The 27416-nt window shown below is 64.1% G+C and overlaps 3 protein-coding genes across 3 annotated transcripts; 1 reads left to right on the top strand and 2 right to left on the bottom strand.

Moving 5' to 3' along the window:
• The first annotated feature begins 11 nt into the window (after window positions 1-11).
• On the top strand, window positions 12-18870 carry LOC138100081 (natural resistance-associated macrophage protein 2-like). The gene is made up of 17 exons (XM_068997781.1): window positions 12-87; window positions 3932-4018; window positions 5622-5770; window positions 6453-6578; window positions 6880-6999; window positions 8948-9054; window positions 9502-9572; window positions 9659-9726; window positions 10328-10483; window positions 11147-11305; window positions 11871-11957; window positions 12527-12646; window positions 13420-13569; window positions 14068-14141; window positions 14313-14466; window positions 15666-15719; window positions 18704-18870. Exons 2-17 carry the CDS (start codon window positions 3982-3984, stop codon window positions 18779-18781), a joined length of 1710 nt encoding a protein of 569 aa, XP_068853882.1. The 5' UTR covers window positions 12-87; window positions 3932-3981; the 3' UTR covers window positions 18782-18870.
• Window positions 18871-22364: 3494 nt separating this feature from the next.
• Window positions 22365-24862, bottom strand: TSFM (Ts translation elongation factor, mitochondrial). Its single transcript, XM_068997804.1, is given in 7 exon segments — window positions 22365-22608; window positions 22610-22863; window positions 23347-23431; window positions 23587-23694; window positions 23783-23911; window positions 24234-24365; window positions 24758-24862. Coding segments are annotated over 7 exon segments (927 nt in total). The 5' UTR covers window positions 24800-24862; the 3' UTR covers window positions 22365-22431.
• Window positions 24863-25392: 530 nt separating this feature from the next.
• Window positions 25393-27320, bottom strand: EEF1AKMT3 (EEF1A lysine methyltransferase 3). Its single transcript, XM_068997799.1, is given in 4 exon segments — window positions 25393-25485; window positions 25487-25872; window positions 26272-26383; window positions 26940-27320. Coding segments are annotated over 4 exon segments (972 nt in total).
• Between the last annotated feature and the right edge of the window lie 96 nt (window positions 27321-27416).

Genomic DNA, 27416 nt, shown 5'->3' with positions numbered 1-27416 from the left:
CCGCCCCGTGACGCGGCTCCGCGCGCCGGGACGCGGCTCCGGCCGGGCATGAGGCGGCGGCGGCGGGGCCGGGGGCGGCCGGGGCCGGTGAGTGAGGGACGGGACGGGATGGGATGGGACGGGAGGACCCTCCTCGGGTGGTCCCGGGTGCGCTACGGGGGGGTTCCTGCCTTGGGGGATACCCGGGTGTTTTGCGGGGGGTTCCTACCTTGGGGGTGCCTGGGGGGTCCCCTGGATGCGCTGCGGGACCCCTGCGGTGGGGTTCATGAGGGGGCCGTGGGGCCGCTGCCCTCCCCCGCCGCCCCCGCGGCACCCAGGGCGCTGCCCGCACCCCTCACCCCTTCCCCCCCGGGCTCGGGGTCCCCCGGGCTCTCGGTGACCTTGGGGTGTCCCGGGGTCTGATCCTCTGCCCTCTCTCGGGGTTTGGGGGTTCCCCCGGCCTCGTCCCTCGTCCTTCCGACGTGCTGGGGGTGCTGGGGCTCTGTGCGAGCACAGGCGTGGAGCCCCACCGGGCTCAGCAGCCCCGTGCAGCTCGTCCCACCCGGGCTGAGGTGCCCGGACAGTGCCCGTGTCCCCGCTGGCCCCGCCGATCCGCCCTCCGGTGTCCCCGCTCTCAGCTCCGGGACCCTCCCGGTGGGGAGGATGAGTCCGGCCGGTGCCAGAGGCTCCTGGAGCGGCTCCGGGAATGTCGCTGTGACCTGGCAGGGCCCCCCCCGTGCTCCCGGCTCGCCTGACGCCGGAGGGGCCGGCCCGGCCAAGGTCCACCCGCGGCTGTGGGTGCAGGTGCTCAGAGCGGGGTCCGGTCCCTCCCGTGGCTGCCCCGTCGCAGTCACGGGCAGCGGAACTGTGGGACAAGCTCCGGAGGTGTGGGAGAGCGGGACCGTGGGATAACGGCTCCGTGATTTTGTGGGCTGGACACGGTTTGATTCATTACATCCTCGGAGTCTCAGGTGTTGCGTCAGGTGCCCCGTCCCACGCTCGAAACAATGGGGCTGGCTCCTAAGTGTAAATGTGGGAGCTGGAGCAGGCTGGGAGGGGAGCTGCTCTTCCCTGCCAGGAGGTTGTTTCTGGGTGTGGGAATAACCAGGTCACCCTCCGTCTGTTCTCGGAGGACACCGCGGGGAGCAGGGCAGGCTCGGCTCTCCGTGCCCTTCTGAACCCAGGGCATCTCCCAGCTGCAGAGTGTGGGATGGGATGAGGGATGGGTAGGGAACAAGCTGGTCCAACCTGTTCAGGGGTGGGCAGGTGATCTGTCCCAGTGTGACTGGAGCGGAGCCGAGGTCACCGCTGCTTTTATCCTCTCGTGTCGTGGGCAGGAGTGGGGCAGAGCAAGGAGGGAGGAATCCCACAGGGATGGATCCTGCAGGATGGACCCACTGTGCTGTGCCCCAGGGTGACCCCATGAGGTCCGTGCAGAGGTTTTCCAGGTCCCGGACCTGGTGGTGCCGGTGCCAGCAGAGCAGCAGGGCCACGTGGGAGGTGGTCAACAGGGCAGAATCAGGGAATCGAGCTTGGAAAAGCTCTCTGAGCTCATCCAGTCCAGCCATTACACCAGCACCAGTCACCACCCAGTTCACCAGTTGCCTGTGTTGGGATGGCAAGTGGCCACCTAGGCTGTGTGCCCTGGTTTGGGGCGTTGTGCCCGGGGCTCCTGGTGTGACATCCCCTGGAAGGGCTGGACCAGAGGGTCAGTGACCAGGTGAAGGGCTCCCAGTGCCACCAGCCTGCAGGGTGTCTGCACAGGGAGCAAAACAAGGTGCCAGCCCCAAAACCGCCCCAAAGGAGCGGATGCAGAAGAATCCGTAAGGATCCTGTCTGCCCCGCAGAAACCAGCCCAGCTCTAAGCCCCACATCAAAGGCACGGCCTCAATGGCAGGAACCACTCCCAGCACGGGGCCAGGCTGCTCCTGTGTCCTTCAGGGAGGAGCAGGAGGAGCGTGAGCCCGCGGCTCATCCTGGAAGGACCTGGCAGAGTGGGTTTGGGGGGAAGGGAGGGTGGGGGTAGAACAAGAACCCCATTGTTTGTTCCTTGTTCATTGTTTGCTCCACACACACGTGGGGAAGGCCCAGACAGCAGCACCCGTGTCCTGGCGGGTTTGCATGGTGACCTCGTGATGTCGTGCTCAGGGCTTGTTGTATTCCAGGGAACCTTCCCCTGGGAAGGGGCTGCCTTGCCCGGCGTGGTGCCAGACTCAGCAGTGGGGGCACAGTGGAGGCAGAGCCTGGTGAACCCACACCTGGTGTCAGGGAAGCTGCTGGGTGGGACAGAACCTGGAGGGGGTGGACGTGAGCCCAGGTGGGCAAGGAGGCCACAGGCACCTGGCTTGTGCCAGCCACGGCGTGGCCACTGGGACCAGGGCAGTGCCCATCCCACTGTGCTGGGCACTGCTGAGGCCCCACCCTGAATCCTGGGATTGGTTTTGGGTCGCCAGTGCAGGACATGGAGGGGCTGGAGCGTGTTTGGAGCTGGGAATGGAGCTGGGGAAGGGGCTGGAGCACCAGGAGAGGCTGAGGGGTCTGAGGGGGCTCAGCCTGGAGCAGAGGAGGTTCAGGGGGGACCTTGTGGCTCTCCACACCTGCCCAACAAGAGGGGGGCAGCCAGGTGGGGGTCAGGCTCTGCTCCCAGCGGACAGAGTGAGACAAAAAGGCTTCCAGGGGAGGTTTGGGTTGGATTTTAGGGAAAATTCCTTCATGGAAAAGGCAGCCCATGTGCCCCATGTGTGCTCACAGAGTCTCCTCTGGGTGAGTGAAACTGGAGATGCGTTCCCTGAGCCGGGTGTGGGTCCTGCCCCCAGCCCAGCAGCTGCTGGGGCAGATAAGGGGCCCTGCCCAGGCTGGGCTGGGTCTGGGGGCAGATATGAGGTGGGTCCATAACGAACATTCCCCCCAAGACCATCCTCCTCGCTTCATCATGGAGTGAAGCTCTGGTGGGACTTGCTGCCGGGGTAAGGTCATTCCTTCTGGGTCACGTTTTGCAGAAAAGTTGATTTATTGCTAAACTTTAGTGGTTTTTTGGTTTTAATGGAAGCTGTGAGGTTTGGTGCTTAGAAAAGAAGGAAAATTATGTGTGAGGGGTGAGAGCTGGAGTTCACTTAACCTGAATCCCTGGCTGATGATTTCCTTTTACATCCTCACTGAACCAATATTCCGTTGTTTTGTGGAAATCTCCCATTCCAATCTGATGGAATTTGACAGAGGATTAAGTGCTTTACAGGCCAGAAGTCGGCCTTGAGGGACGTTGGCTTGTCCTTGGAGGGTTGAGCTTCTGGAGCCCAGAGGGCACCAGCTTATCCCCAGTTCCCTCCTGCTCCATCCCCAGTCCCATCCCAGTTCCCAGCTTCTTCCCGCTCCATCCTCTGGCCTGTCCCTCATCCTGCTCCCCTCCTGCTCCATCCCCAGCCCCGTCCCAGATCCTGGCTCATTCCTGCATGGGTTGAATTTAAACCCAGGCCACGATGAAGGAGTTAAACCTGGCCTTAACCCACTTTCCCACTGCCTGGGGGGCTGGGAGGGGCTTGGGGAGTGCTGGAGGGGTTTGAGGGGTGCTGTGAGGATTTGGGAGTGCTGGAGGTGCTGGGAAGGGGGAATGAGGTGTGGTTTCCACATCAAGGCAATTCCCCGCTTGTTTCCTCGGCCAGAGTTTCGCAATCAGCTCCAGCTGCCTGCGGACACTCCTGCCACGTCTGCCACGTCTGTGCCCATCAGGGCTTCCATGGGCAGAGCAGGGGGATTTCCTTAGCAGGTCCCATCCCAAATTCCCTCTCCCATCCCTGCTGAGACCCTCAGAGCTGGAAAAGAGCTCGGGAAGCGATCCCATCCGTGTCAGGTTTCTCAGAGCTGAAAAAGAGCTCGGGAAGTGAATCTGTCTCCAGCAGAGCTGTTGGCCAGCTCTGATTTTCCTTCCTGACAGGATTTTTTCCCTTCTTCACAGCCAATGTGTCCAGTATAAAGCAGCTCCCGGAGCACGGGAAGGGCTCCACCATGGGGAACTCGGACATGGAGCGGAAGGCGTCCTACGGTGAGGCTGGATCGGGAACAGGGGCACGGAGGGGCTGCCCTCGTCACCCTCCTTCCTTTCATTAATTCCCTACTGGTTTGGGGTGCTGGGAAGAGCCCTGGGGTGCTGGGATGAGCCCCACAGGAGCTTTGCAGCACCCTAGGGTCACTCAGCCCGGCTGAACCAGCCAAACCAGCCCGCCCTGGGCAGGTATGTCCTGGGAGAAATCTCCTGAGCAGGGATATCCGCACACCTGGGCAGCTCCAAATCCCTTATGTAAACGAGGCCCTGGCGGGTTTCTGGGAGGCCGGGAAAAGGAGGAGCCCGGTGGTGATGCAATAGGAGAGTTGGGCAAAGAGCTGCCCTGTCCGAGCCCTCTGAGCCCAGAGTGCTCCAGCGCTGCCCCAGAGGGAAATGGCCCGTGGGGAGAGCGGGAGTGAGAGCGGGACTGGGAGTGGGAACAGGACTGGGAGTGAGTACGGGACTGGGAGTGGGGACTGGGAACGGGACTGGGAACAGGACTGGGAGTGAGTATGGGACTGGGAGTGGGGACTGGGAACAGGACTGGGAGTGGGAACGGGACTGGGAGTGAGTATGGGACTGGGAGTGGGGACTGGGACTGGGAGTGGGGACTGGGACTGGGAACAGGACTGGGAGTGACTATGGGACTGGGAACAGGACTGGGAGTGGGAACGGGACTGGGAGTGAGTATGGGACTGGGAGTGGGGACTGGGACTGGGAGTGGGGACTGGGAGTGGGAACAGGACTGGGAGTGACTATGGGACTGGGAACAGGACTGGGACTGGGAACGGGACTGGGAGTGAGTATGGGACTGGGAGTGAGTACGGGAGTGGGAACGGGACTGGGAATGGAACTGGGAGTGGGGACTGGGAGTGAGTACGGGACTGGGACTGGGAGGGAAAACAGGACTGGGGGGGAGTACAGGACTGGGAGTGGGACTGGGAGTGAGTGTGGGACTGGGAGTGGGAACGGGACTGGGAGTGGGAACAGGACTGGGAGTGGGAATGGGATCAGGATCAGGGCTTTTGCTGGAGGTGGTGGGGGGGACAGGGTGGGAATGTGCCCCATTGCTGGGGTGACCCTGCACGCTTCCCTCATTCCTTACGTTCAGAAACTCCTGGAATTCTCTCAGTGCTGGCTCTCCTTGTGGGAGATGGGGAGTTGTTGGTATCTCCTGACTGTCCCTTCTTCCAGACGTTGTATTTCCCTGGGATCCAGCCAGGAGGGGCTGAGATAATGGTGCAGGAGCAGTCCCAGATTTCCCTGGGATCTGGCTCATCCAGCCCCAGTTAATCATTATGGGGACACCAGTGCTGCCATCACCCCCCATCACCCCCCAGGATGGGGATGTTTTAAATTCATTGGAATCAATAAGTCCCTGGCTCTGGCCTGGAACTGGGTGGGAGAGGAGATTCTGGGAAGGCAGCGGGCTCCAAGGGGTGCAGCGGTGTGGGATATTTTAATTTAATTATCTCTTTATCACTTAATTAGCATTGACTGTGCTGGCTTGTTCTGCGGTGCCCGTGGGGCTCTCCCCGGTCCCTGTCAGAATTCCTTGCCTTTCCAGGGGTGCTCACTGCTCCCATTCCCTCTCTCCCTGCAGAGGATGTCTCTGGGGAGTCTGGGGGCCTCGGGGGGGTCGTCAGCACCATCTCCAGCAGCAGGAGCCCCCTGCAGCCCCCCGACACCGACGAGGGGGAGCCGTTCACCACCTACTTTGACAGCAAGATCCCGATCCCCGAGGATGAGACGGTGAGTGGGAAAACCCCGCTGGAAAAATCTGCCTCAGACGCCCCCCCTGAGTCATTCCCATGGGCACCAGTTCCCCTTCCAGCCTGGACTGGGAAGGGGGACTGGGAGATGGCAGTTTGGGAGAGAAGTGGTGGGGGGTCTCCTGGACTGGGAAGGGGGACCTGGAGATGGGGATTTGGGAGGGAAGAGGGGGACGGGTCTCCCGTGGTCTGGGGGGATGTGAGGCCTGTGTTAATGATTGATCCCATGGGATTTGGCTCCTGCTTGGAGCAGCCAAAGAGCAGGGAAAAGCCTTGTCATCCCTCAGGGAGGGCCCTGGGCTCTTTGTTCCCTTATCAGGGAGCAGGAGCTTGGCTGGCCTCGTGACACCGTCCCCTTGTGGCCACGAGCGCCTCTTGCCCGTGGCTGAAGCCCCAAATCCCTCCTCCCCCTGGGATTCCATGAGCATGGAACGCTTGCCTGTCCCAGAGCCTGGGCCTAAACCCCTCAGACTGGGACCAGAGATCCAGGCTTTGGGGTGGGATTGAGGAACAGGCAGGATTTTTAGGATGAGATTAGGGAACGGTTTGGTTTTACAGCCCCGCAGAGTTTAGGATGGGCTTAAGGCTCAGGCTGAGCCTGACCTCTGTGGTGTCAGTGGGGGAATTAACCCATTCCCCGCCGTGTCCATCCTCTCCCGCAGCATTCCTGCTTCAGCTTCCGCAAGCTGTGGGCGTTCACGGGGCCGGGCTTCCTGATGAGCATCGCCTACCTCGACCCCGGCAACATCGAGTCTGACCTGCAGTCCGGGGCCGTCGCGGGCTTCAAGGTGGGTGCAGAGCGAGACACGTCCCGTGGGGAGGGTGGGACAGGGGGCTGCTGCTGCTGGGAGCACCCCAGAGACGAGGGGGAGCAGGAGGGGCTCCGATGCTGCCTTTATGTCCCTTGGCATCCATCCCACACCAGCTCTGGGCACGGAACCGCCTCAAAAATGTCAATAATGTGGGTTTTCAACAGTTTGATAACCTGGATTTTCAACCGGTGCTGTGGGGTTTGGGGGGACCGGGGGCCTTGTGGGTGGCCGTGGCTCCCTGTGTCCCCCCACCCACTGGTGTCCCCGTGTCCTTCAGCTCCTGTGGGTGCTCATGCTGGCCACGATCATCGGGCTGCTGCTGCAGCGGCTGGCGGCGCGGCTGGGCGTGGTCACGGGGCTGCACCTGGCCGAGGTCTGCCACCGCCAGTACCAGAAGGTGGGTCCTGAGGGGTGCCAAGGGGGTTGGGGTGGGTGGGTGACACTCCCCCAGGTCCTGAGGGGTGCCACGGGGGCTGGGGTGGGTGGGTGACACTCCCCCAGGTCCTGAGGGGTGCCACGGGGGCTGGGGTGGGTGGGTGACACTCCCCCAGGTCCTGAGGGTGCCACGGGGGCTGGGGTGGGTGGGTGACACTCCCCCGGGTCCTGAGGGGTGCCACGGGGGTTGGGGTGGGTGGGTGACACTCCCCCGGGTCCTGAGGGGTGCCACGGGGGCTGGGTGGGTGGGTGACACTCCCCGGGGTCCTGAGGGGTGCCACGGGGGTTGGGGTGGGTGGGTGACACTCCTCGGGGTCCTGAGGGGTGCCACGGGGGTTGGGGTGGGTGGGTGACACTCCCCGGGGTCCTGAGGGGTGCCAAGGGGGCTGGGGTGGGTGGGTGACACTCCCCCAGGTCCTGAGGGGTGCGAAGGGGGTTGGGGTGGGTGGGTGACACTCCCCTGGATCCTGAGGGTTGCCAAGGGGGTTGGGGTGGGTGGGTGACACTCCCCTGGATCCTGAGGGTTGCCAAGGGGGTTGAGGTGGGTGGGTGACACTCCCCCAGGTCCTGAGGGGTGCCACGGGGGCTGGGGTGGGTGGATGACACTCCCCTGGATCCTGAGGGGTGCCACGGGGGCTGGGGTGGGTGGATGACACTCCCCTGGATCCTGAGGGTGCCACGGGGGCTGGGGTGGGTGGGTGACACTCCCCGGGGTCCTGAGGGGTGCGAAGGGGGTTGGGGTGGGTGGGTGACACTCCCCTGGATCCTGAGGGTGCCACGGGGGTTGAGGTGGGTGGGTGACACTCCCCGGGGTCCTCAGGGGTGCCAAGGGGGTTGGGGTGGGTGGGTGACACTCCCCTGGATCCTGAGGGGTGCCACAGGGGCTGGGATGGGTGGGTGACACTCCCCTGGATCCTGAGGGGTGCCACGGGGGCTGGGGTGGGTGGGTGACACTCCCCCAGATCCTGAGGGGTGCGAAGGGGGTTGGGGTGGGTGGGTGACACTCCCCTGGATCCTGAGGGTTGCCAAGGGGGCTGGGGTGGGTGGGTGACACTCCCCCAGGTCCTGAGGGGTGCGAAGGGGGGTCTCCAATGTCCTTGGTGGTGCCCTGAGGACTCGTTCGGGGCCTGGGCTGTTAATGGGGCACTTGGGGTGTGTTTCGGGGTCCCTTGGTGCTGTCCTGGCTTGGGAAACATGAGGAGAGAGTGAGGGGACGTTGCCATTTACCAGTCAGGAATAAAATCTGGGATTTCAGCTCCCTCCCCGCACAGGAATGCTCTAAAATAATCCCAAGGAATTATGAGGAGAGAAACAGCCCTTTAGGTCAAAACTGTTTCTTGGTTGTTCCATCCCCTGGTTGGGAATTCCTTGGGCTTATGTAAGGAAGATCTGCTGACGATGAGCAGGGCAGGGGCTGTGGGGACACTGGGGACGTTCATCCCTGTGCCCTGGGAAGGGCTGTGGGGACATTTGGGATGTCCCATCCCTGTGCCCTGGGAAGGGCTGTGGGGCCATTTGGGATGTCCCATCCCTGTGCCCTGGGAAGGGCTGTGGGGCCATTTGGGATGTCCCATCCCTGTGCACTCGGGTGTTGCTCATCCAGCTCCTGACACCGTGTCACTGCTGTGACCTGGGACGTCTCCCCACGCTCATTCCCAGTTTATCCACACATGGAAACACCACATTTCCCTCTTGCAATCGGCTCCTGTAGCCAGGGCAGGAACCCAGGTGACATCAGTGACCCAGATCCTCCCCAGGATTGCCACAGGAGCTGGGATTTCAGCTCCAGAGCAGCCATAAGCAGGCCAGGGAGAGGATCCCATTCCTGCATGCAGGATCACCACAGCCCCACGGCAGAAGGTATTTTTGCCCTGTTTTTCATGGCACTGGGTGTTCCTTTCCCCCCCCAGTTCCCTCGGATCATCCTGTGGCTGATGGTGGAGCTCGCCATCATCGGCTCCGACATGCAGGAGGTCATCGGTTCAGCCATCGCCATCAACCTGCTCTCCGTGGGGAAGTGAGTTGGGTTGGTGTGGGAAACGAGGGAGGAAGGGAAACCCTGCACCAAAAACTCCGTGACTTCCCATCAATGCCCCCAGAGCAGCACCAGGGATGTGACTCACCCCGGCTGGCCGAGCTCCAGCTCTGCATTTCGACTGTGGGGCACCCACAGGGTCTGGGGTTGTTTTTACCTCTGGCTGATAGAAAATCGGGGTGCAGCTTCCTGCCCAGCTCCACATTCCATATAGGATTCCTGGGAAGGCGTCCTTTGGGCTGGGGAGGGCAGGAAATGGAACCATACCAGGCAGGCATGGGGATGTCCCATGGATTCTGGCATTCCTGAGGCAGGACACAGCCCCGTGGTCCCTCAGAACCCCCCAGACATAGAGCTCCATCCCAAAAAAGCCCTAAATAAAAGGGATTTGGAGCTCTGGCTGGGCACTGACCCCGCTCTCACCTGCAGGATCCCGCTCTGGGGGGGAGTGCTCATCACCATCGCTGACACCTTCGTTTTCCTCTTCCTCGACAAATACGGTAATGTCTCCTTCGGAATTCTGGGAGCTAAGCCTGGGATGGAGCGAGTCTCGGGCTGCTGACAATGAGCCTGTTCCTCCTCGCAGGCCTGCGGAAGCTGGAGGCGTTTTTCGGGCTCCTGATCACCATCATGGCCCTGACCTTCGGATACGAGGTACCCCTGCCCCCAGGAGACGCTGAGGGGCTGGAGCGTGTCCGGAGCTGGGAATGGAGCTGGGGAAGGAGCTGGGGCACCAGGAGAGGCTGAGGGGTCTGAGGGGGCTCAGGCTGGAGCAAAGGAGGCTCAGGGGGGACCTTGTGGCTCTGCACAACTCCCTGACAGGAGGGGACAGCCAGGTGGGGGTCAGGCTCTGCTCCCAGGGGACAGGATGAGAGGAAATGTCCTCCTAGGGGATGTTTAGGTTGGATATTGGGGAGAATTCCTTCCTGGAAAGGGCTGGCACACTGGCACAGGCTGCCCTGGGCAGGGAGGGAATCCCAATCCCTGGGGGATTTAAAAGCTGTGTGGATGTGGCACTGGGGGACACGGTCAGTGGTGGCCTTGGCAGTGCTGAACCCAATGATCCCAGAGGCTTTTCCCACCTTAACAATTCCACGATTCGACGCTGCGCTCCCACTCCTGAGCCGAAACAGCCCCGAACGCAAGGACGGACGCTTAAAATCAGTCTGAGTCCTCCTCGCGGTTTCGCTCGGGAGCATCCACCCTCCCTATGGCACCCCAAAATTCCCTGTTTTCCTCTCCCCCCCTTGCCCAGTACATCACGGTGAAGCCCAACCAGGAGAAGCTGCTGCAGGGGCTGTTCATCCCCTACTGCCGGGACTGCGGCACGCCGCAGCTGGAGCAGGCCGTGGGCATCGTGGGCGCCGTCATCATGCCCCACAACATGTACCTGCACTCTGCCCTCGTCAAGGTGAGCGCCCACGCCACGGGGGGAACCCTGGGGTGATGCCTTTTTAGGAGTCAGGCACCGATAGGGTGATAAAGGGGCACCTTTCCACGAGGATCCTCAGGTGCACGGATCCGTCAGGAAGAAAAAGCCGGAGCTGTGCACCCGGTTTTTATGGATTCTGTGGGACGGATGATATAGGTTATAGGTTCTTGTCTGACAGGAGCCTCCCAGTGAGGAACTCGCCTGGTGAAGTGATTCCCCCCAGTTCTAGCACTTTCTAGATTCTCCCTCCTTAAGATGAGATCCAGGCCTTGCTTACAAAAGCGTGTCCTAGAAAGCTGGTTTCAGGCTTGGTTTCTAAGGAGAGCCAAGACAGCACAGGGATCCTGGAATTTGTTCTGCCTTTCTGCCTAGGAAAATGTCGAAACTAAGCTCAAATGGGAAGCTACAAAGCTGCAAGCGTATGTGTAAAGGATAGAGAGAAAATATCAAAGAGAAAAAGCAAAAAAAGGCATCAGGGGCACGGAAAACACCCTCAGAGGAGCCTGGCTCGCGTGGCTGGTGTGGGGCCCAAGGGTGTCCTGGCCACCCAGGGATCTGTGTGATGTCATCCCTCCAGTCAGCTCTGATTCCAGGGATTAACAGCGAATTCCTGTGTCCCCTCTGTGCCCCCGGCCCCCCCAGTCCCGGCAGGTGAACCGCGCCGACAAGCGCGAGGTGCGAGAGGCCAACAAGTATTTCTTCATCGAGTCGTGCATCGCGCTCTTCGTCTCCTTCATCATCAACATCTTCGTGGTGACCGTCTTCGCCGAGGCCTTCTTCAACAAGACCAATGCGGACGTGGTAAGGAGGGACTGGGACCAGCGGGATGGACTGGGACTGACTGGGAGCTGCAGCAGGGATGGAGGGATGAGGGCAGTGCTCACCCGCCTGTGCTGGGCACTGCTGAGGTCAAACCCTCAATCCTGGGGTCAGTTTTGGGCCTTCTTGAGGGGCTGGAGCGTGTCCAGAGCTGGGGAAGGGGCTGGAGCACCAGGAGAGGCTGAGGGGGCTCAGCCTGGAGCAAAGGAGGCTCAGGGGGGACCTTGTGGCTCCCCACACCTGCCCAACAAGAGGGGGGCAGCCAGGTGGGGGTCAGGCTCTGCTCCCAGGGGACTGAGTGAGACAAAAAGGCTTCCAGGGGAGGTTTGGGTTGGATTTTAGGGAAAATTCCTTCATGAAAAAGGCTGCTCGGGCCAGGGGTGGAGTCCCCATCCCTGGGGGGATTTAACAGCTGTGCGGATGTGGCACTTGGGGACGTGATCAGTGGTGGCCTTGGCAATGCTGAGGTCGCTGCTGGACCCAGTGATCCCAGAGGCTTTTCCATCCCAACCCATTCCCTTATTCCCACCCTTCCATGCCCTTGCAGAACCAGGTCTGTGCCAATTCCAGCAGCCCCCACTCCTCGCTCTTCCCCAACAACAACCAGACACTGGAGGTGGACATCTACAAGGGGGTGAGTGTTCCTGGAGAGGACAGCTTGGGAACCGTCCTGTGGCCTTGTCTGGTGTCCCCAGGGGTTGCAGGGGTTGTGTGATGTCCCCAGGGTAGGGGCAGCCAGGTTTGGGACAGCCCAGTGACCCTGTGTGGTGTCCCCAGGGTGGGGACAGCCAGGTCTGGGACAGCCCAGTGACCCTGTGTGGTGTCCCCAGGGTGGGGGCAGCCAGGTCTGGGACAGCCTGGTGACCCTGTGTGGTGTCCCCAGGGTAGGGGCAGCCAGGTCTGGGACAGCCTGGTGACCCTGTGTGGTGTCCCCAGGGTGGGGACAGCCAGGTCTGGGACAGCCTGGTGACCCTGTGTGGTGTCCCCAGGGTGGGGACAGCCAGGTCTGGTGGCAGCTGCTGCTTCTCGGTAAACTGGGAGCGCTGGGGACTGGGACCAGTAAAGGGATCCCCGAAAACAGAGTGGGGGTGAGAAGCTCCCTTGAGCTCCCCTCTTACTGAGGACTTGCTCCTGGGCATTCCTCCTGCTCGTGCCCGCCCTGGGTGGCCCCGGGCTGACAGAGCTGTGCCCTCCCCGTTGCAGGGCGTTGTCCTGGGGTGCTACTTCGGCCCTGCTGCCCTCTACATCTGGGCCATCGGGATCCTGGCGGCCGGGCAGAGCTCCACCATGACGGGCACCTACTCGGGCCAGTTCGTCATGGAGGTAACGCAGTTCCTGCTCCTCACTGCTTACTCCCTCCTTACCTCCTACTCCTTACTCTGTGTTCCGGGCTCCTTACTCCCTGTAGTCCTTATTCCTTACCTCACATTCCTTACTCCTTGACTCCTCAGTCCGTACTCCTCACTCAGTACTCCTTGCTCCACATCCCTTACTCATCTGCTCCTTGCTCTGTACTTCATACTCAGTGCTCCTCACTCTTCACTCTGTACTCCTTACTCCTCGTAGTTCTTATTCCTTACTCCATACTCCTTACTCCTTAATCTGTACTCCATACTCCTCACTCAGTACTCCTTACTCCACATCCCTTACTCATCTGCTCCTTACTCTGCATTTCATACTCAATGCTCCTCTTCACGCCACACTCCTGACTCTCTACTTCTCACTACGTTCTCCTTGCTCTGTATTCTGTCTTCCTTACTCATTACTCCTCTGTACTCCTTACTTACTCCTCACCCTGTACTCCTCACTCCCTGCTCCCTCCTTGCCATCTCAGCCTCACTGCTCTGTCCCCCGCAGGGCTTCCTGAACCTGCACTGCTCCTGTACTACTCACACCATACTCACACCTTACTCACTCCCCCCCTGTGCTCCCCCAGGGCTTCCTGAACCTGCACTGCTCCTGTACTCCCTCACTTCTTACTCCCTCCTCACCCCTGCTGCTCTGTGCCCCCACTCAGAGCTTCCTGAACCTGTGCTGCTCTGGTACTACTCACACCTTACTCACTCCTTACTCACTCTCCCCCTGTGCTCCCCCAGGGCTTCCTGAACCTGCGCTGGTCCCGCTTCGCCCGGGTGCTGCTCACGCGCTCCATCGCCATCACCCCCACCCTCTTCGTCGCCATCTTCCAGGACGTCGAGCACCTCACGGGCATGAACGACTTCCTGAACGTCCTCATGAGCCTCCAGGTGAGCGGGGGGCCCCTCCCAGCCCAGGGCTGTTCGTGGCCAGCTGGGATCCAGCCCCTGTTCATGGCCAGGTGGGATCCAGTCCCTCCCAGCCCAGGGCTGTTCGTGGCCAGCTTGGATCCGGCCCCTCCCGGCCCCTCCCGGCCCCTCCTGGCCCAGGGCTGTTCGTGGCCAGCTGGGATCCAGCCCCTCCCAGCCCAGGGCTGTTCGTGGCCAGCTTGGATCCGGCCCCTCCTGGCCCCTCCTGGCCCCTCCCGGCCCCTCCTGGCCCAGGGCTGTTCGTGGCCAGCTGGGATCCGGCCCCTCCTGACCCGCAGTGTCCAGGGCCAGGCTGGACAGGGCTTGGAGCAGCCTGCTCAGTGGAAAGTGTCCCTGCCATGGCAGGGGATGGGGTGGGATGAGTGTTAAGGTCCCTTCCTACCCAGACCGTTCCAGGATTCCCTGACAATCAGAGCAATTCCCACTCCTCAATCTTCTCTGCTTCCCTGCCCACTGCAGCTCCCGTTCGCGCTGATCCCGGTGCTCACCTTCACCAGCCTGCCCAGCGTCATGCACGACTTCGCCAACGGCCTGTGAGTACCACGGGGGTCACCTGGGCACACCTCCCCCTCACCTGGGCACACCTGCCCCTCACCTGGGCACACCTCCCCCTCACCTGGGCACACCTCCCCCTCACCTGGGCACACCTGCCCCTTACCTGGGCATCCCCCACCTCACCCCGCTGTGTCTCACCTTGCTCCCAGATTCTGGAAGGTGGCTGGGGGCCTCCTGATCCTCCTCATCTGTGCCATCAACATGTACTTCGTGGTGGTCTACGTCAAGGGCCTCAACCACCTGGGCCTGTACATTGGGGCTGCCGTGCTCAGCGTTGTCTACCTGTCCTTCGTGGCGTACCTGGTGAGTCAGGCTGCACCTGGGCCCCCTTCCAGCTGGGAGAAGACTTTGGAACAGTGCACAGCCCCTCTGTCCCTCTGTCCCAGAGGTGGAAATCATGGAATGGCCATGGAACCACAGGATGGGTTGGGACTTTAAAGGCGATTCAACGCCTCATCCAACCCCTCTGCCGTGGCAGGGACACTTTCCACCAGGCCAGGTGGCTCCCAGCCCCGTCCAGCCTGGCCTTGAACACTTCCAGGAATGGGGCATCACCTGGGAAATCCATGCCAGCGCTTCCCCATCCTCACAGGGAGGAATTCCTTCCCAAAATCCTCCTCTGGACTGGCTCCAGCAGCTCCATGTCCTCCTTGTCCTGGTGCCCCAGGGTTGGAGCAGCTCTGCAGGTGGGGTCTCACCTGAGCGGGGCAGAGGGGCAGGACCCCCCTCACCTGCTGTCCATATTGGGGCTCGGCCCAGGCTGTCGGGATCCCCCTCGACAGATCCCATCCCTTTGGGTGTCCCCACTCAGCTCCGTGTCCCCTGCGTGTCCCAGTACAGACCCCAAGGGACCCCACTCGTCACCCGGGTACGAAGCCATTGGCCACGACTCCTTGAGTGGCACATTCTGGCTAATTCCCGATCCAGGGAGTGCTCCCTCTCTGGGGCCATCAGTGGGGTTTACCCCCACCCAGGCTCAGGTTTGGGGTCCTGAGTGCAGAACACTGAGGGGCTGGAGCATGTCCAGTACTGGGACAGGAGCTGGGGAAGGGGCTGGAGCCCCAGGAGCGGCTGAGGGAGCTGGGAAAGGGGCTCAGGCTGGAGCAAAGGAGGCTCAGGAGGGACCTTGTGGCTCTGCACAACTCCCTGACAGGAGGGGGCAGCTGGGGGGGTCAGGGTCTGCTCCCAGGGAACAGGACCAGGGCAAGCAGCCTCCAGGGGAAGTTCAGGTTGGATACTGGGGAGAACTCCTTCCTGGAAAGGGCCGTCCAACCCTGACCCAGCTGCCCAGGGCAGGGGTGGGGTCCCCATCCCCGGGAGGCACTGAAAACCATATGGATGTGGCACTTGGGGACATGGCCAGTGCTGGCCTTGCCAGTGTTGCCCTCAGTGATCCCAGAGCCTTTTCAGCCCCACCCCACCCTGTGATTCCATGACTCCGTGACACCCCGGTCGCTGTCCCTCCCCACGCTGTCCCTGACCGTCCCCTCCTGTCCCCACAGACGTGGCTGTGCCTCATTGCCCTGGGCGCCTCCTTCCTGGCCTGCGGGAACACGGTAAGCGTCACCCGGACCCTGCACCTGGAGCAGCCGCCCTCCCACCCCCCCAAGTAGCCGGGGGTGGGGGCTGGACCCCAGCAGCCGCCACCGGAGCCGGGTTCCCCGGGGCCACGGACGCGCGCGGGAGGACGCGGAGCGCCCGGAATCCTCGGGGTGGGCGTTCCTTTGCTGATCCCCCAAATCATCCCTGCGTGGGAGACACGGCTGGGGAGGGGCTCAGGGGCACAGCAGCAGCCTGACCCCTCCCCAGTTTTGTTTTAAATCCCTGTAAATTCCTCATCCCCGAGCGTTTGATCCCCTCCCCGTAGCACGAACGCTGAGCTCCAGGAACGCTGCTCTGGCACAGACCTGGATAAAATAGGCAAATAAGCTAAAAAAGCCCCAAATGCCCTTTTGGGTGATGTTTGGGGATGCTGCTGGCACTGGGTTTGGGGTGACACTATGGCTGGATCTACCTCTGCTGCCCCAGCCTGACCTGATTTGGTACTTTTTCACTGGACAACACTTCCCGTTCCCAGTGGGGATCCCACGAGGAGGGGAAACCTGAGCATTAATATTGACACTACTGGTTTTTAATGGCCCAGTGTGGGATTTTGGGGTCAGCAAAGGAAACGAGTTTGTGGTTATTTATGATTTTATGACTTTATTCCTTGTGATCCATGCAAATACTCTTGGAGTTCTCAAAAATCCTTGGATTATAACTCAAAATCAGGCTGTGGAGGCTCCAAGAGCCTTTTCCAGGGGTTTCTTTGCTGCTCTCACTTGTCCCGGATTTAAGTCCCTCCTGTCATCCCCCTTTCGTTTAACGAGTTTTGGAAGAAGCTTTGCCAGGAATGCGACCTGAGTGGGTTGGGATGGAGGGAACAAGGGTGTCCTTTGGATTTCCCAGGGGCATTTTGGGGCCCCATCTTGCCTGTTGGGGTGGATTTGGATCTTTGGATCATGGAAATTGGGTGTCAGAAGCTCAATTTGGGGTTATTTGGGGAAAATTCCCTTCTCTGTCCGGCTGGAGCTGCGAGGGGGGTGCAGCTCTGTGGGTTTAGATCCCAAAGCACTTCATGGAGCTGCAGGATGGAGCAGGGGTGGGTGGGGGTCCCAAAACACCCCCTGGGACCAGGCCAGAGCGTTCCAGCCCTGAGGGGAGGGGCTCCTGCCCAGACCAGTCCTGGTTTATTTGGGATCCCTGGGTCAGGGCTGCCCAGCGGGTAACGAGGCCTCCATGGAATTCCCTTGGCATTTCCCTGCACTCCCAGTCCCAGGCAGGGAATTCTCTCTGAAATAAAATCCCTGCAGTGTCCAACTCTTGGGAATGCCGCCCTGACACGGGTTTGGGATCTGGACACTGGATTTGGGATGTGGTCATGGGGATTTCTCCCCCATGGATCAGAGCAGGTCAGGGCAGCCCCTCCTGCTCTGAGCTTCTGTAGAGTTTTATCCATCACTGCCCGAGCTCTGGGGCTGTTCCCTGGTGCCCCGGACACATTCCAGGGGATGAAGGTGAAAACACTCAGAGCCCAGCAGGAAAACTCCCCTTTGATTCGAGGCAGGATCACATCCCTCTTCCCACCCTTTCCCAAACCAGCTGAGACTTGCAGCTCCCCCTGACCACAGTGGATTCCCAGTTTCCATGTTATGACCCCAGAATTCCAGCAGGATTTAACCCCGTAGTGTAACCTTTGTAGGTTTTACACCCACTCCCACAACACAGCAGCTGTGGGAATTGCAGGGTGGGGGGATGGGGGGCTGGACTAGAGGTGGGCTCGGGCTTTGGAATCCTCCTGTACCACCCCCCAGCTTTCCTGGGTTGGGAATTCTGCCTTGGGAGGGGTCAGCTCTCCTGGCTGGAACACTGACTGTGCATGGAGCCTCTGGATCGGGTCCCCGTCCGGGGCCTCTGCTCCTCGCTGCACTCATTTGGGGTTTTCCCTTGGTGGTCCTGGTTGTACGAACCCCCTTCGCCATTAAAACATGGAGACTTTTCCAACTTGGCTGCTTGGGTCATTTTTTGGGGCTGCTGGGAGTTCCTGGTGCTGGGGCTGTGCCGGGGGGATGAGCTGGGCCACGTCCCCATCCCGTGGGATCGGCTCCCAGGGCCCCGCTGCGCCCGTGTCCCCACCGGGGCCATCGCCCTCCCATGGGCCTTCCTCCAGTGGCATCAGGGCTGGGCACGTCCATTCTGCCCCGCTCTGGCCCGACCCACCAGCTGCACCAAAAACCCCGGAATTCCCATTTTTTTCCTGCTTTTGCCCCTCCAGAGCCTCAGCTCTGGCACAGCTCAGTCCCGTTTAACACCAGCCTCGTCCGCAGGGTCTGGAGTGTCTCCGTGTGATTAACCAGCCTGCGCCCTCATTGCTAATTAAGGCTCATCCACGCCCCAGATCTAATTGGGATGGAGCAGTTAATTGAGGCTGCAGAGGGAGGAGCCTTTGGGGTGGGGCTGGGCTGGTGTCTGCCCCAGTTAACTGCGGGCTCCGTTCCCAGTTAACACCAGTCCTTGTGGTGCTGGCCCAGTGCCCGTTAACGGGGGCACACGGTGACTCGAGCCGTGGCCGGTGCTGCCACCTCGGCACCCAGCCGGGCTTTGTTAAACTGGGCCAAACTGGGGCTTCCTCAAACCGGGATCAGTTCCGCTTTCATTAAAAGCCTGCCCTGCTCGGGCTCATTAAACTAAGCTCAACATCGGCTTTGTTAAACCAGGCTTAATTCGGGCTTTGTTAAACCATCCTCAATTTCAGCTTCGTTCAACCCATCTCAACTTGGTCTTTGTTAAACCAGTCTTAGTTTAGGCTTCATTAAATTGTGGCTTTGTTAAACCAGCCTCCACTTCATCTTCGTTACCTGGGCCTCATTTGGGCTTTGTTAAACCGGGGCTGAGCTCAGGCTTCCTTAACTCTCCTTCCTTCAACTCTCTTTGGCTCAGGCTTCGTTAAACCAGGCTCAACTCGGGCCCTTGGCACTAACTGTGTCCTTCCCCCCCTCAGGGCCGCCTGGGCTTTGCCGCCCACCCCGAGCTCTTCCTCCTCGGCCACGTCGATTCCAACGCGTCCGTCACCAGGTGACCCCAGCCAGCGCCAGGATCAGACTGGACCCCCCCGGACCCCCCCCGTGGTGGGACGGACCCCCGGGACCCCTCCGTGCCACAGGAGCCCGGCACCAGCGCGGCCGGCGCGTGGCAGGAGCGGAGCAGAGCTGGGACCCCCCGGCACAGCGGGAGCAGGAGGATCCTGGGGACCCCCGGCCCAGCCCCTCAGCCCAGGGGGCCTCTGGGCCCTCCCCCCCAAAAAAGCTTTTCCCCATTTTCCCTCCCAATGGCTGCTCCGGGAAGAGCGCGTTGGGGTTTCCTGGATTTCCATTCCGGTCACTGCCGTGGCTCAGCACCACGTCATCGCTCCTTGGGGGTTTTCCCTAACTTGGGGATATTCCAGGCTGTTGCCAGAATTCCCAGTAAGAGCCAGTATTGCTGCTGGGCTCTGGCCTTGGGCCAGGGCTGGCACGTGGGACAGAGGCATTTCCCACATCTCCAGGAGTTCCGGGTGCGTCCGGAGCTCCAAATCCACCCTCAGAAGGGTGCAAGGGCAGCAGTTCCCGAAAAACGCAACGGAGCGCCGGGAATTTCCCTTCTCTGCAGTTTTCAGCCTGTTTTAGAAATAAAAATCACGCTGCCCAGCCCCTTTTTCCCAAGGAATTCCATCTGTTCCCAATTTCCCACCCCCACGCCGCACTGGTGGCACTGGACAGGTCCCAGGTGGTGACGGAGCTGCCGGATCCACCCGGGTTTGCCCGGGACATTGGAGCCGCGGGATTGATTTTTGGTGGAGACCCAAAGCCGCCCCATTCGAGGGAGGGGGGTCGGGGGGCTCTGGGCTCCGAAGGTCGCTGCTGTCCCCCCCCATCCCCCCGAGCAGGGGCGGGCTGGGGACATCCCTGGGGACATCCCTGGGGACATCCCCGTGGGGCCGCCGGGGGGTCCCGCTCCCATTCCCGCCGCTCTCGCCCCGGGGGGGGTCCCAGGTGAGGGACGGGACCGAGCTGGGGGAGATTTTTGGGACCCCCTTGGGAAGGGGCTGCGCCCCCCGCCCCATTGCCTTCGCCCCGCCCACCAGTGACGTCATACAACAATAGCCAATGGGGATGCAGAGCGGGGTGGGCGGGGCTGCGGCTCGAGGCACCCGGATGTTGGGGGCGGGACGGGGGCGGGGGTGCCGGTCCGGTCCCAGTTCGCCCCCAGTCCAGTTCCAGTCCCAGTCCCCCGCTAGTCCAGTCCCAGTTCGCCCCTAGTCCAGTCCCAATCCAGTCCCAGTCCGCCCCTAGTCCAGTCCCAGTTCAGTTCCAGTCCCGTCCCAGTCCGCCCCTGGTCCAGTCCCAGTCCATTTCCAGTCCGCTCTCAGTCCAGTCCCAGTCCGCCCCCCGTCCAGTTCCAGTCCCGTCCCAGTCTGCCCCCAAGTCCGATCCCAATCCAGTCCCAGTCCGCCCCCAGTCCAGTCCCAGTCCGCTCCCAGTTCACTCCCAGTTCGCTCCCATTCCGCCCCCCGTCCAGTCCCAGCCCCGTTTATCAGCGGGATGCGACCACTCCCAGTCCTTTCCCAGTCCACTCCCAGTCCTCTCCCAGTCCGCCCCCAGTTTGCCAGCTGGACGCTCCAGCAGGGAAACGCCCGGACGCGGCCGGCCCCGCTCCCCACGCCGGGCGGCGAATTCCCACTTCGTCCCACTTATCCCTGGAACTGGGGTCTGGTGCCGCCCGGGAGGGGTTTCCTTTAAAAGCAAACCCCAAAACCCAAGAAAACAATTTCCTTTGTGGAAAACTGAGGGAAAAGAGGAGGAATTTGGGTGAAATAAGAGGAAATTCGGGTAAAAGAGGAGGAGTTCTGCGGTGGAATTTATTTTAGGGGAACTAGGAATTTTGGGGAATCCAAAGGAATTTGTATGAAACGGGAGGAATCTGAGGTGAATGAAGCGGAACTGGGATGAAAAAGAAGGAATTGGGGGCTGAAACGGGAAAAATTTGGGGTTCCCTCTCATAAATCCACGGGGGGAAAAGGGATTCTCCGCCTTATTTAACGAAATTAATTTAAATACCAATGTTTAAATAGAAATATTTAAAGCAGAAAAGAGACAAGAGGAGAGCCCCGCCCAGGCCCCGCCCCCTCCCCGTTTGTGGGCGTGGCCAACCAAGCCCCGCCCCCACCGGAGCGCAGCGCGAAGTAAACACGGCCTGGCCCCGCCCCCCTCTCCTCCCGACCAATCAACACCCGGCACCCGTTTCAAGGCCCCCCTCGGCCACGCCCCCCATAACAAAATCACGGCGCGCGCCGGCCCCGCCCCGGGCCGGGGGCGCCTCGAAACCGCCGCGGCCCCGTTTCCTCCGGTGGGCGCGCGCGGCCCCCCCCCGCCCCTCCCCCGCCCCTCCCCTCCCCCCCCCCCGGGCCGGACGGCGGCGGGAGCGGCAGGTACCGGGGGGGGGGAGGGGCGGGGCTGAGCCCCTCGGACCGGGGGAGGCGGGGCTGAGCCCCTCGGACCGGGGGGGGGGGGCGGGGCTGAGCCCCTCGGACCGGGGGAGGCGGTCACGGGAGGGGCCGGGGCTGAGCCCCGAGCGGGCGGCGCGTGTGTCCGTCCCCGTCCCGTGTCCCCCCTGCGCTGTCACCCCCCCGCCGCTCCCGGAGGGAAGGGGGGGGTGCCGGGGTCCCCACACCTCCGCTGTGGGGCTGGGGTGTCCCCGAACACGCCGCCCCCGGGGTGACCGGGCGGTGACAGCGACCCCCGGGAGGAGCCGGGGGTGAAGGGGGGGGCGGGAGGGGGGCGTTGGGGGGGGGGGGGGGTCTCAGGGTGGGGTTGGGGGGGGGTGCTTCGGCGGCCGCAGCCCGGTTCAAGTAATCCAGGATAGGCTGTTCCAGCCCGGCCTGTTCCCGGTTACTTGTCCCGGGAGGCGGCTGGTGACGTCACGGACGGCGGGGGGGGGGCACGGCGGGGGGAGCAGTCCCGTGGGACGGAGGGGGAACCGGAGCGGCCGCCCTCGGCCACCGGCTGCTCTCGGTGTGCGTCGCCCCCTCACCTTTCTTCCCCCAACTCCTGCCACCTCTGTTCCCCCACCACCACCGTCCGCCTGTCCCCCCCTTGTCACCCCCCCCAACTCCTGATCCCCCCCAGCCACCTGTCCCCCTGTCCCCCTGTCCCCACCTGTCCCCCTGTCCCCACCTGTCCCCTTGTCCCCCCCCTCCCTCGCCCCTCCCCCTAACTCAGCCCCCACGGCCCTTGGGACCCCCGAACAGCCACCCCGGGGGTGTCAGGGACGGGATGGGGGCACCCCCCCAGCCCCAAATCCTGGCACCAGCCGTGCCCTCCCGTTCCTCTGCCCCCACAGTGGGGTGCAGGCCCTTTGGGGTCAAACGGGCCCCTTTTTGTGTCGATTTGCCATTAAAAACCCGCAGCAGAGCAGGGGCTGCTGGGGGAGGTCAGAGGGGGCAGGAGAAGGTTGGGGGGGCCGGGGGGGGGGGGTTGGGTTCCCCCTTCTCCTCCCAAAAGAACACCTGGGCTGGTTCTTCTCCACCTTTATTCAGCCTCATCCCCCCAAATCATCCGAGGGGGGGGGCTCACGCTGCCCCCCAGGCTGGCATGGGGGGGGGGATGGACACACGGTGTCACAGTGTCACGGGGTGGGGGTGTGTCCCCAGGGGTGCCAGCGAGGGGCTGAAACCCCCCCGAGCCACGTCCCTCAGGCTGGGGGGGCAGAGGACTCCTGAGGGGGCTCCTGGGGGGGCTCCTCCCCACACTGGAAGCGCAGGAAGTCCCAGACCTGGAGCCCGCCCCGCTCCCGCAGGTACCGGCCCAGGGGCACCCCTGGCTCCAGGAGGGACCCCTGGGCCAGCAGCCGCGTCTCCGTGTCCCCCCCCCAGCTCGTCCTCGGGGGTGCCCAGGGCCGTGGGCGCCATTCCCACCACGTGCTGGGCCACCCTGCGCCCCAGCTCCTGCAGCTCGGGCGAGGGGGGCTCCGAGCCCGGTCCCCCACAGGCCACCAGCGCCCCGTAGGTGCCCATGGCCACGGGGGGCCCGGGGGGCACCCAGCCGTGAGCGTAGATGGCCACGAAGCCGCCCGGGGCCCGCAGCCACCCGGCCCGGCGCAGTGCCAGGCGCTCGCCCAGCCGGCCTGTGGGGGGAGAGGGGGGGTCAGGACCTGCACCCCATAAATGGTACCGAGCCTGGCACCCCCTCACAGAGAGCAGAACCCCCTGAAAGGGTCAGGGAGCGCCCTCCTCGCCAGCCCAGAGCTCCCCCAGAAACCACCCCGGGAGTTCTGCTCCGCCCAGTGCCAGGACAGGGCACTGGGGGCACTGGGGGCACTGGGACTGTCAGGTTTTGGGGGCACTGGGGGTGACACCAGGGCAGCAGCATGTGGCACGGTGGTTACTTGGCATCACTGGGGCTTGGGGACGAGGGGGCAGACTGGGATGTGCATAGAAAGGGCACTGGGCGGACTGGGAGTGGTGAGACGGACACTGGGCAGAGCGGGATGGGCACGAGATGGGGCATTGAAGAGACTCGGAGGAACACTGGGCATACTGGGAGGGGCACAGGAGGGGCACTGGGCATACTGGGGTGTACTGGGAGAGGCCCTGGGGTCCCCACTCACCCATAGCCAGCGCCAGCTGGTCACTCAGCAGCTCTGCCCCATCCCCTGCCCGCAGCTGGGCCAGTTCCTCCTCTCGCAGCAGATGCTGGGGGGGGGGAGGAGAGGTCAGGGGGGCACCCCAATACCCCTGGCACCCCCAAACCTTCCCACAACACCCCCAAACACCCCCGAAACCCCCCCAAAACACCCCAAAGCCCACCTGACAACCCCCTCGACACCCCACCCCTCCAGCACCCCCACCTTGGTGCCCGAGGCCCCCTGGCAGTGCCCCAGGACCCCTCTGGCCGCCATCTCCACCAGCTGCTGGAAGTCAGGGGTCCGTGCCACGAAATCCGTCTCACAGTTCACCTGAGGGGGACACAGGGACGCTGGGGACACAGAGACCCCTCCCGGGGAAACCCCCGGGGACCCCCCCCCCCCAAGCCCCGTCACTCACCTCCACCATGACGGCGGCCGAGCCCTCGCTCAGGACCCCCACGAGCCCCTCGCGTGCCCGGCGAGCCCCGGGGGCCGCAGCTCGGGCCCAGCCCCGGCGGCGCGACTCGGCCTCGAGCCAGGCCTCGGCCTGGGGGGGGCAAACGGGAGGGGCCAGCGTCACCCCAGTGTCCCCCCCGCACTGTCCCTCGGCCTGGGGGACACGGAGGGGCCGCGGGGAGGACACAGACCCGACCCCAACACCTCCCCAGAGTCCCCCCGCCCCTCTCGCCCTGCTCTGCCCCCTCCTCCCCCGGCTCCTCATCCCCCCCCCACCCCGGGTTTTGTGTCCCCCACGCCCCCCAATTCCTGCCACTGCCCCCCCTCCGGGTCCTCCTCGCTCCCGCCCCCCACCACAAGTGACCCCCTGGTTCTTCCACGCCCTGCACTTGCCCAAGGCCCCCCCCCCGCACCTGCCGCAGGTCGCCCCCCGCCCGCTCCAGCGCCTCCCGGCAGCGCATCACCGGCTGCCCCGTCCGCGCCCGCAGCTCCCGCAGCTCCCGCAGCGCCGGGGGGGCCGCGCTGAACCAGCGGCCCGGGGGAACCTGCGGGGGGACGGGGGTGTCAGCGGTACCGGCACCCCCAGAGCCGCGGGGGGATCCGGGCCTGAGGAGGGTCCCGGGGTAGGGCGGGGTCTGGGGTGTCCCTAGACGGGGATCCCTCTTAGGGGAGTCCCGGTGGGTGCGGAATGGGGGATCCCGGGATGGAGGATGGGTGCGGGGAGGTCCCGGTTGGCGGGGGGAGCCCGGGGAGTGTCCCGGTACTGAGGGGGGGGGGGGGGGGGGGACGGGGTGGTACCGGAGGGGCGATGGGACAGGCCCAGAGCGGTGGCGGGGGGTGCTCCGGGATGGGGGCAGAGGGTCCGGGATGGGGGCAGGGGGTGCCGGTGGGGGTTGGGCCCGGGGGGGGGGGGGGGGGGGGTTGGGGTCTCGCTCACCCGGGCCGCCCCCCCGAGCGCGCCCAGCGCCGCGCGCTGCATCCCGGCCTGCCCGCGGCGCGCCTCGATGGCGTCACGGCCCCGCGCTACGGGCGCCGGGAAGGGTCAGAGCGCGCGGGCGCGCGATTGGCTGTGCGTGTGTGACGTCAGCGCGGGCGCGACGGAGCCGCGGGATTGACTGGGGGGTTGTGGGGGGGGGGGGGGGGGAGCGCGACCCCCCCCCCGGCCTTACAGACCCCCCCTCCCCGGGGCCTTATAGGGCACCCCAGCCCTGGCCCGTTCCCTGCACACCCTCACGGACCCCCCCCGACCCTCCCAGACCCCCCTCCGGGGCCCAGAGACCCCCCCCCCGCACCCGAGAGCCCCCCCGGCCTTACAGACCCCCCCTCCCCGGGGCCTTATAGGGCACCCCAGTCCTGGCCCGTCCCCTGCACACCCACACGGACCCCCCCCCGACCCTCACAGACTCCCCCCCCCCCGACCTTCTGCCACCCCCACAGAGCCCCCCCTCCCCCCCCGCCCAGCACCAAAACTGCTCCCCCAGACTGGATCCCCCACCCCAAACTCTTCCGGACCCCCCCCCCCCCCCCCCAAAATCACACACAACCGGCTGAAGTGAGGTCCCTGCGGAGCATTTAATCCCCCCCCTCCGGACCCCCCCAGCCCCCCGTGAGGGACCCCAGGACGGGGGGGCGCGCCCCCCTCTCCTGGTCCAGCGGGACCCCCCCCTCCGTGCCGCGGGGTCACCGCGTAGATCTCGATGTCCCCGTCCGGCTCCCGCCGCAGCAGCTGCACCCGAAAGAACGGGGGCAACATCTGGCGGAAGAAGCGGGAGGCGCCGGCGTCCCCCCCCCGCAGGCGGGCGCTGAGCAGGGCCTGGGCTGGGGGGGCCACGAGGTGCCGGAGGGTGCCCAGGAGCGGGGCGAAGGCGCGGGGGTCGTACACGATGTCGGAGCCCAGGATGAGGTGGAATTTGGGGGGGAAGCGGCGCTGGTCGCGGCCCCAGCGCAGCGCCCGCACCCGCGGCCCCCCCGCGCCCCCCGGGAAGTTCCGCCGCACGTTGTCCCGCAGCTGCGGCAGCGCCGGCGGACGGTCCGTGAGCGTCACCTCCGCCCCTGCACCGGCAGCGGGGCGGTCAGCGGGGCACGGCTGCGGACACCCGGAGCACCCCCGGAACTCCCATCCCGAAAAACCCCGGGTCGGAGTGTGGGGGGGCACCCCCTCGGAGCCACCGCCCCCAGATCCCATCCCGAAAAACCCCGGGTCGGAGTGAGGGGCAGCCCCGCTGGACCTCCCCAAACCCTCCCCGGAGCCACCCCGACCCCAATGAACCTTTGAGTCCAAAGGGGGGGTTCACCACCCCTGCGCCCCCCAGATCCCAATAAACTCGAGGGCTGCTCACGCCGGTTTCCAGTTCTGTACTGGGCAGGGGAATGGGGATCCCCCACCCCCCACCCCATGGGTGCCTCCCCGCGCCCATAGGTAACCCCCACCCCCATGAGTGCCCCCCGCACCCAGCATGGCAGCGAAGATGCCCACGATGCCGGTCCCGGCCCCCAGCTCCAGAACCCGCCGCCCCGCCAGCTCCAGGTTCTGCTCGCCCAGGAACCGGCACAGGGACAGGGCCTGGGGGGGCACACGGGGGGGACGCAGCCCATGGAGTCCCCCTGAGCCGGGGATCCGTAGGGAGACCCCCCCAGAGCCCCCCTCACCATCCTCACCGGCCCTCACCCCCCAGCAGCCCCATCTCCTCAGGGTGCCCACCCCGGTCCCCCCAACCCCTCCGGTGTTCCCCGTTCTCTCGAGGTTCTCCCCATCACTCCCGGTGCCCACCGGGATGTCAGAGCCCCCCCGGGACCCTCCTCACCCCAGCGCTGCCCCCGTTCTCTCGGGGTCCCCCATCCCTCCTGCTACCCCTGCGATGTCGTGTGTGTCTCCCCCGCCCCCCACCACCCCGTGCCCCCCCCCGCCATCTCTCCCAGTACCCCCGGGATGTCACCTCCCCCCTCCCGGTGTCCCCGATCTCCCCCTACCCTCGGGATCCCCCGGCTTTCCCCATCCCCCGTTGCTCGCCGGCACCTCCGTTCCCTCGGGTCCTCCCCAGAACTCGGTGTCCCCCGAGATGTCACCTACAGCCCTGGCGACCCCGGAACTTCCCCGGTGCCCCCCCGGTGCCCCTCACCGCCTCCCAGACGGCCCCGGCGGGCCCGAGGCGCGGCCCGTGGTGCTCCGCGATGCGCAGGACGCGCCCGCACAGCCGGAACCGGCGCCGCTCCGGGAAGAACTCGGTGAAGAGCTCGGGGTCGCGGGGGAACACGGCCCGCAGCGCCGCGGCTTCTTCCTCTTCCTCTTCCTCTTCTTCCTCCTGCTCCTTTTCCCCTTCCCCTTCCCCTTCCTCTTCCCCTTCCTCTTCCCCTTCCCCTTCCCCTTCCCCTCTCTCTTCCCCTTCCCCTTCCCCTTCCCCTTCCCCTTCCCCTTCCCCTTCCCCTTCCCCTTCCCCTTCCCCTCTCTCTTCCTCCTCCCGCCCCCCCCCGGTCCCCACGTGGCTCCCGGGCGCCGCCATCGTGGAAAGGGCGGGGCCGGGCCGAGCCCCCGAACCTGATCGGTCGGTTCTGGCCACGCCCCCTCCTCCGCCCGTGATGGGGCTCCGCCCACGGCT

Source organism: Aphelocoma coerulescens, chromosome 29 (assembly GCF_041296385.1).
Source record: "Aphelocoma coerulescens isolate FSJ_1873_10779 chromosome 29, UR_Acoe_1.0, whole genome shotgun sequence".
Taxonomy (NCBI): Eukaryota; Metazoa; Chordata; class Aves; order Passeriformes; family Corvidae; genus Aphelocoma; species Aphelocoma coerulescens.
This window is presented reverse-complemented; position numbering and strand designations above follow the sequence as displayed.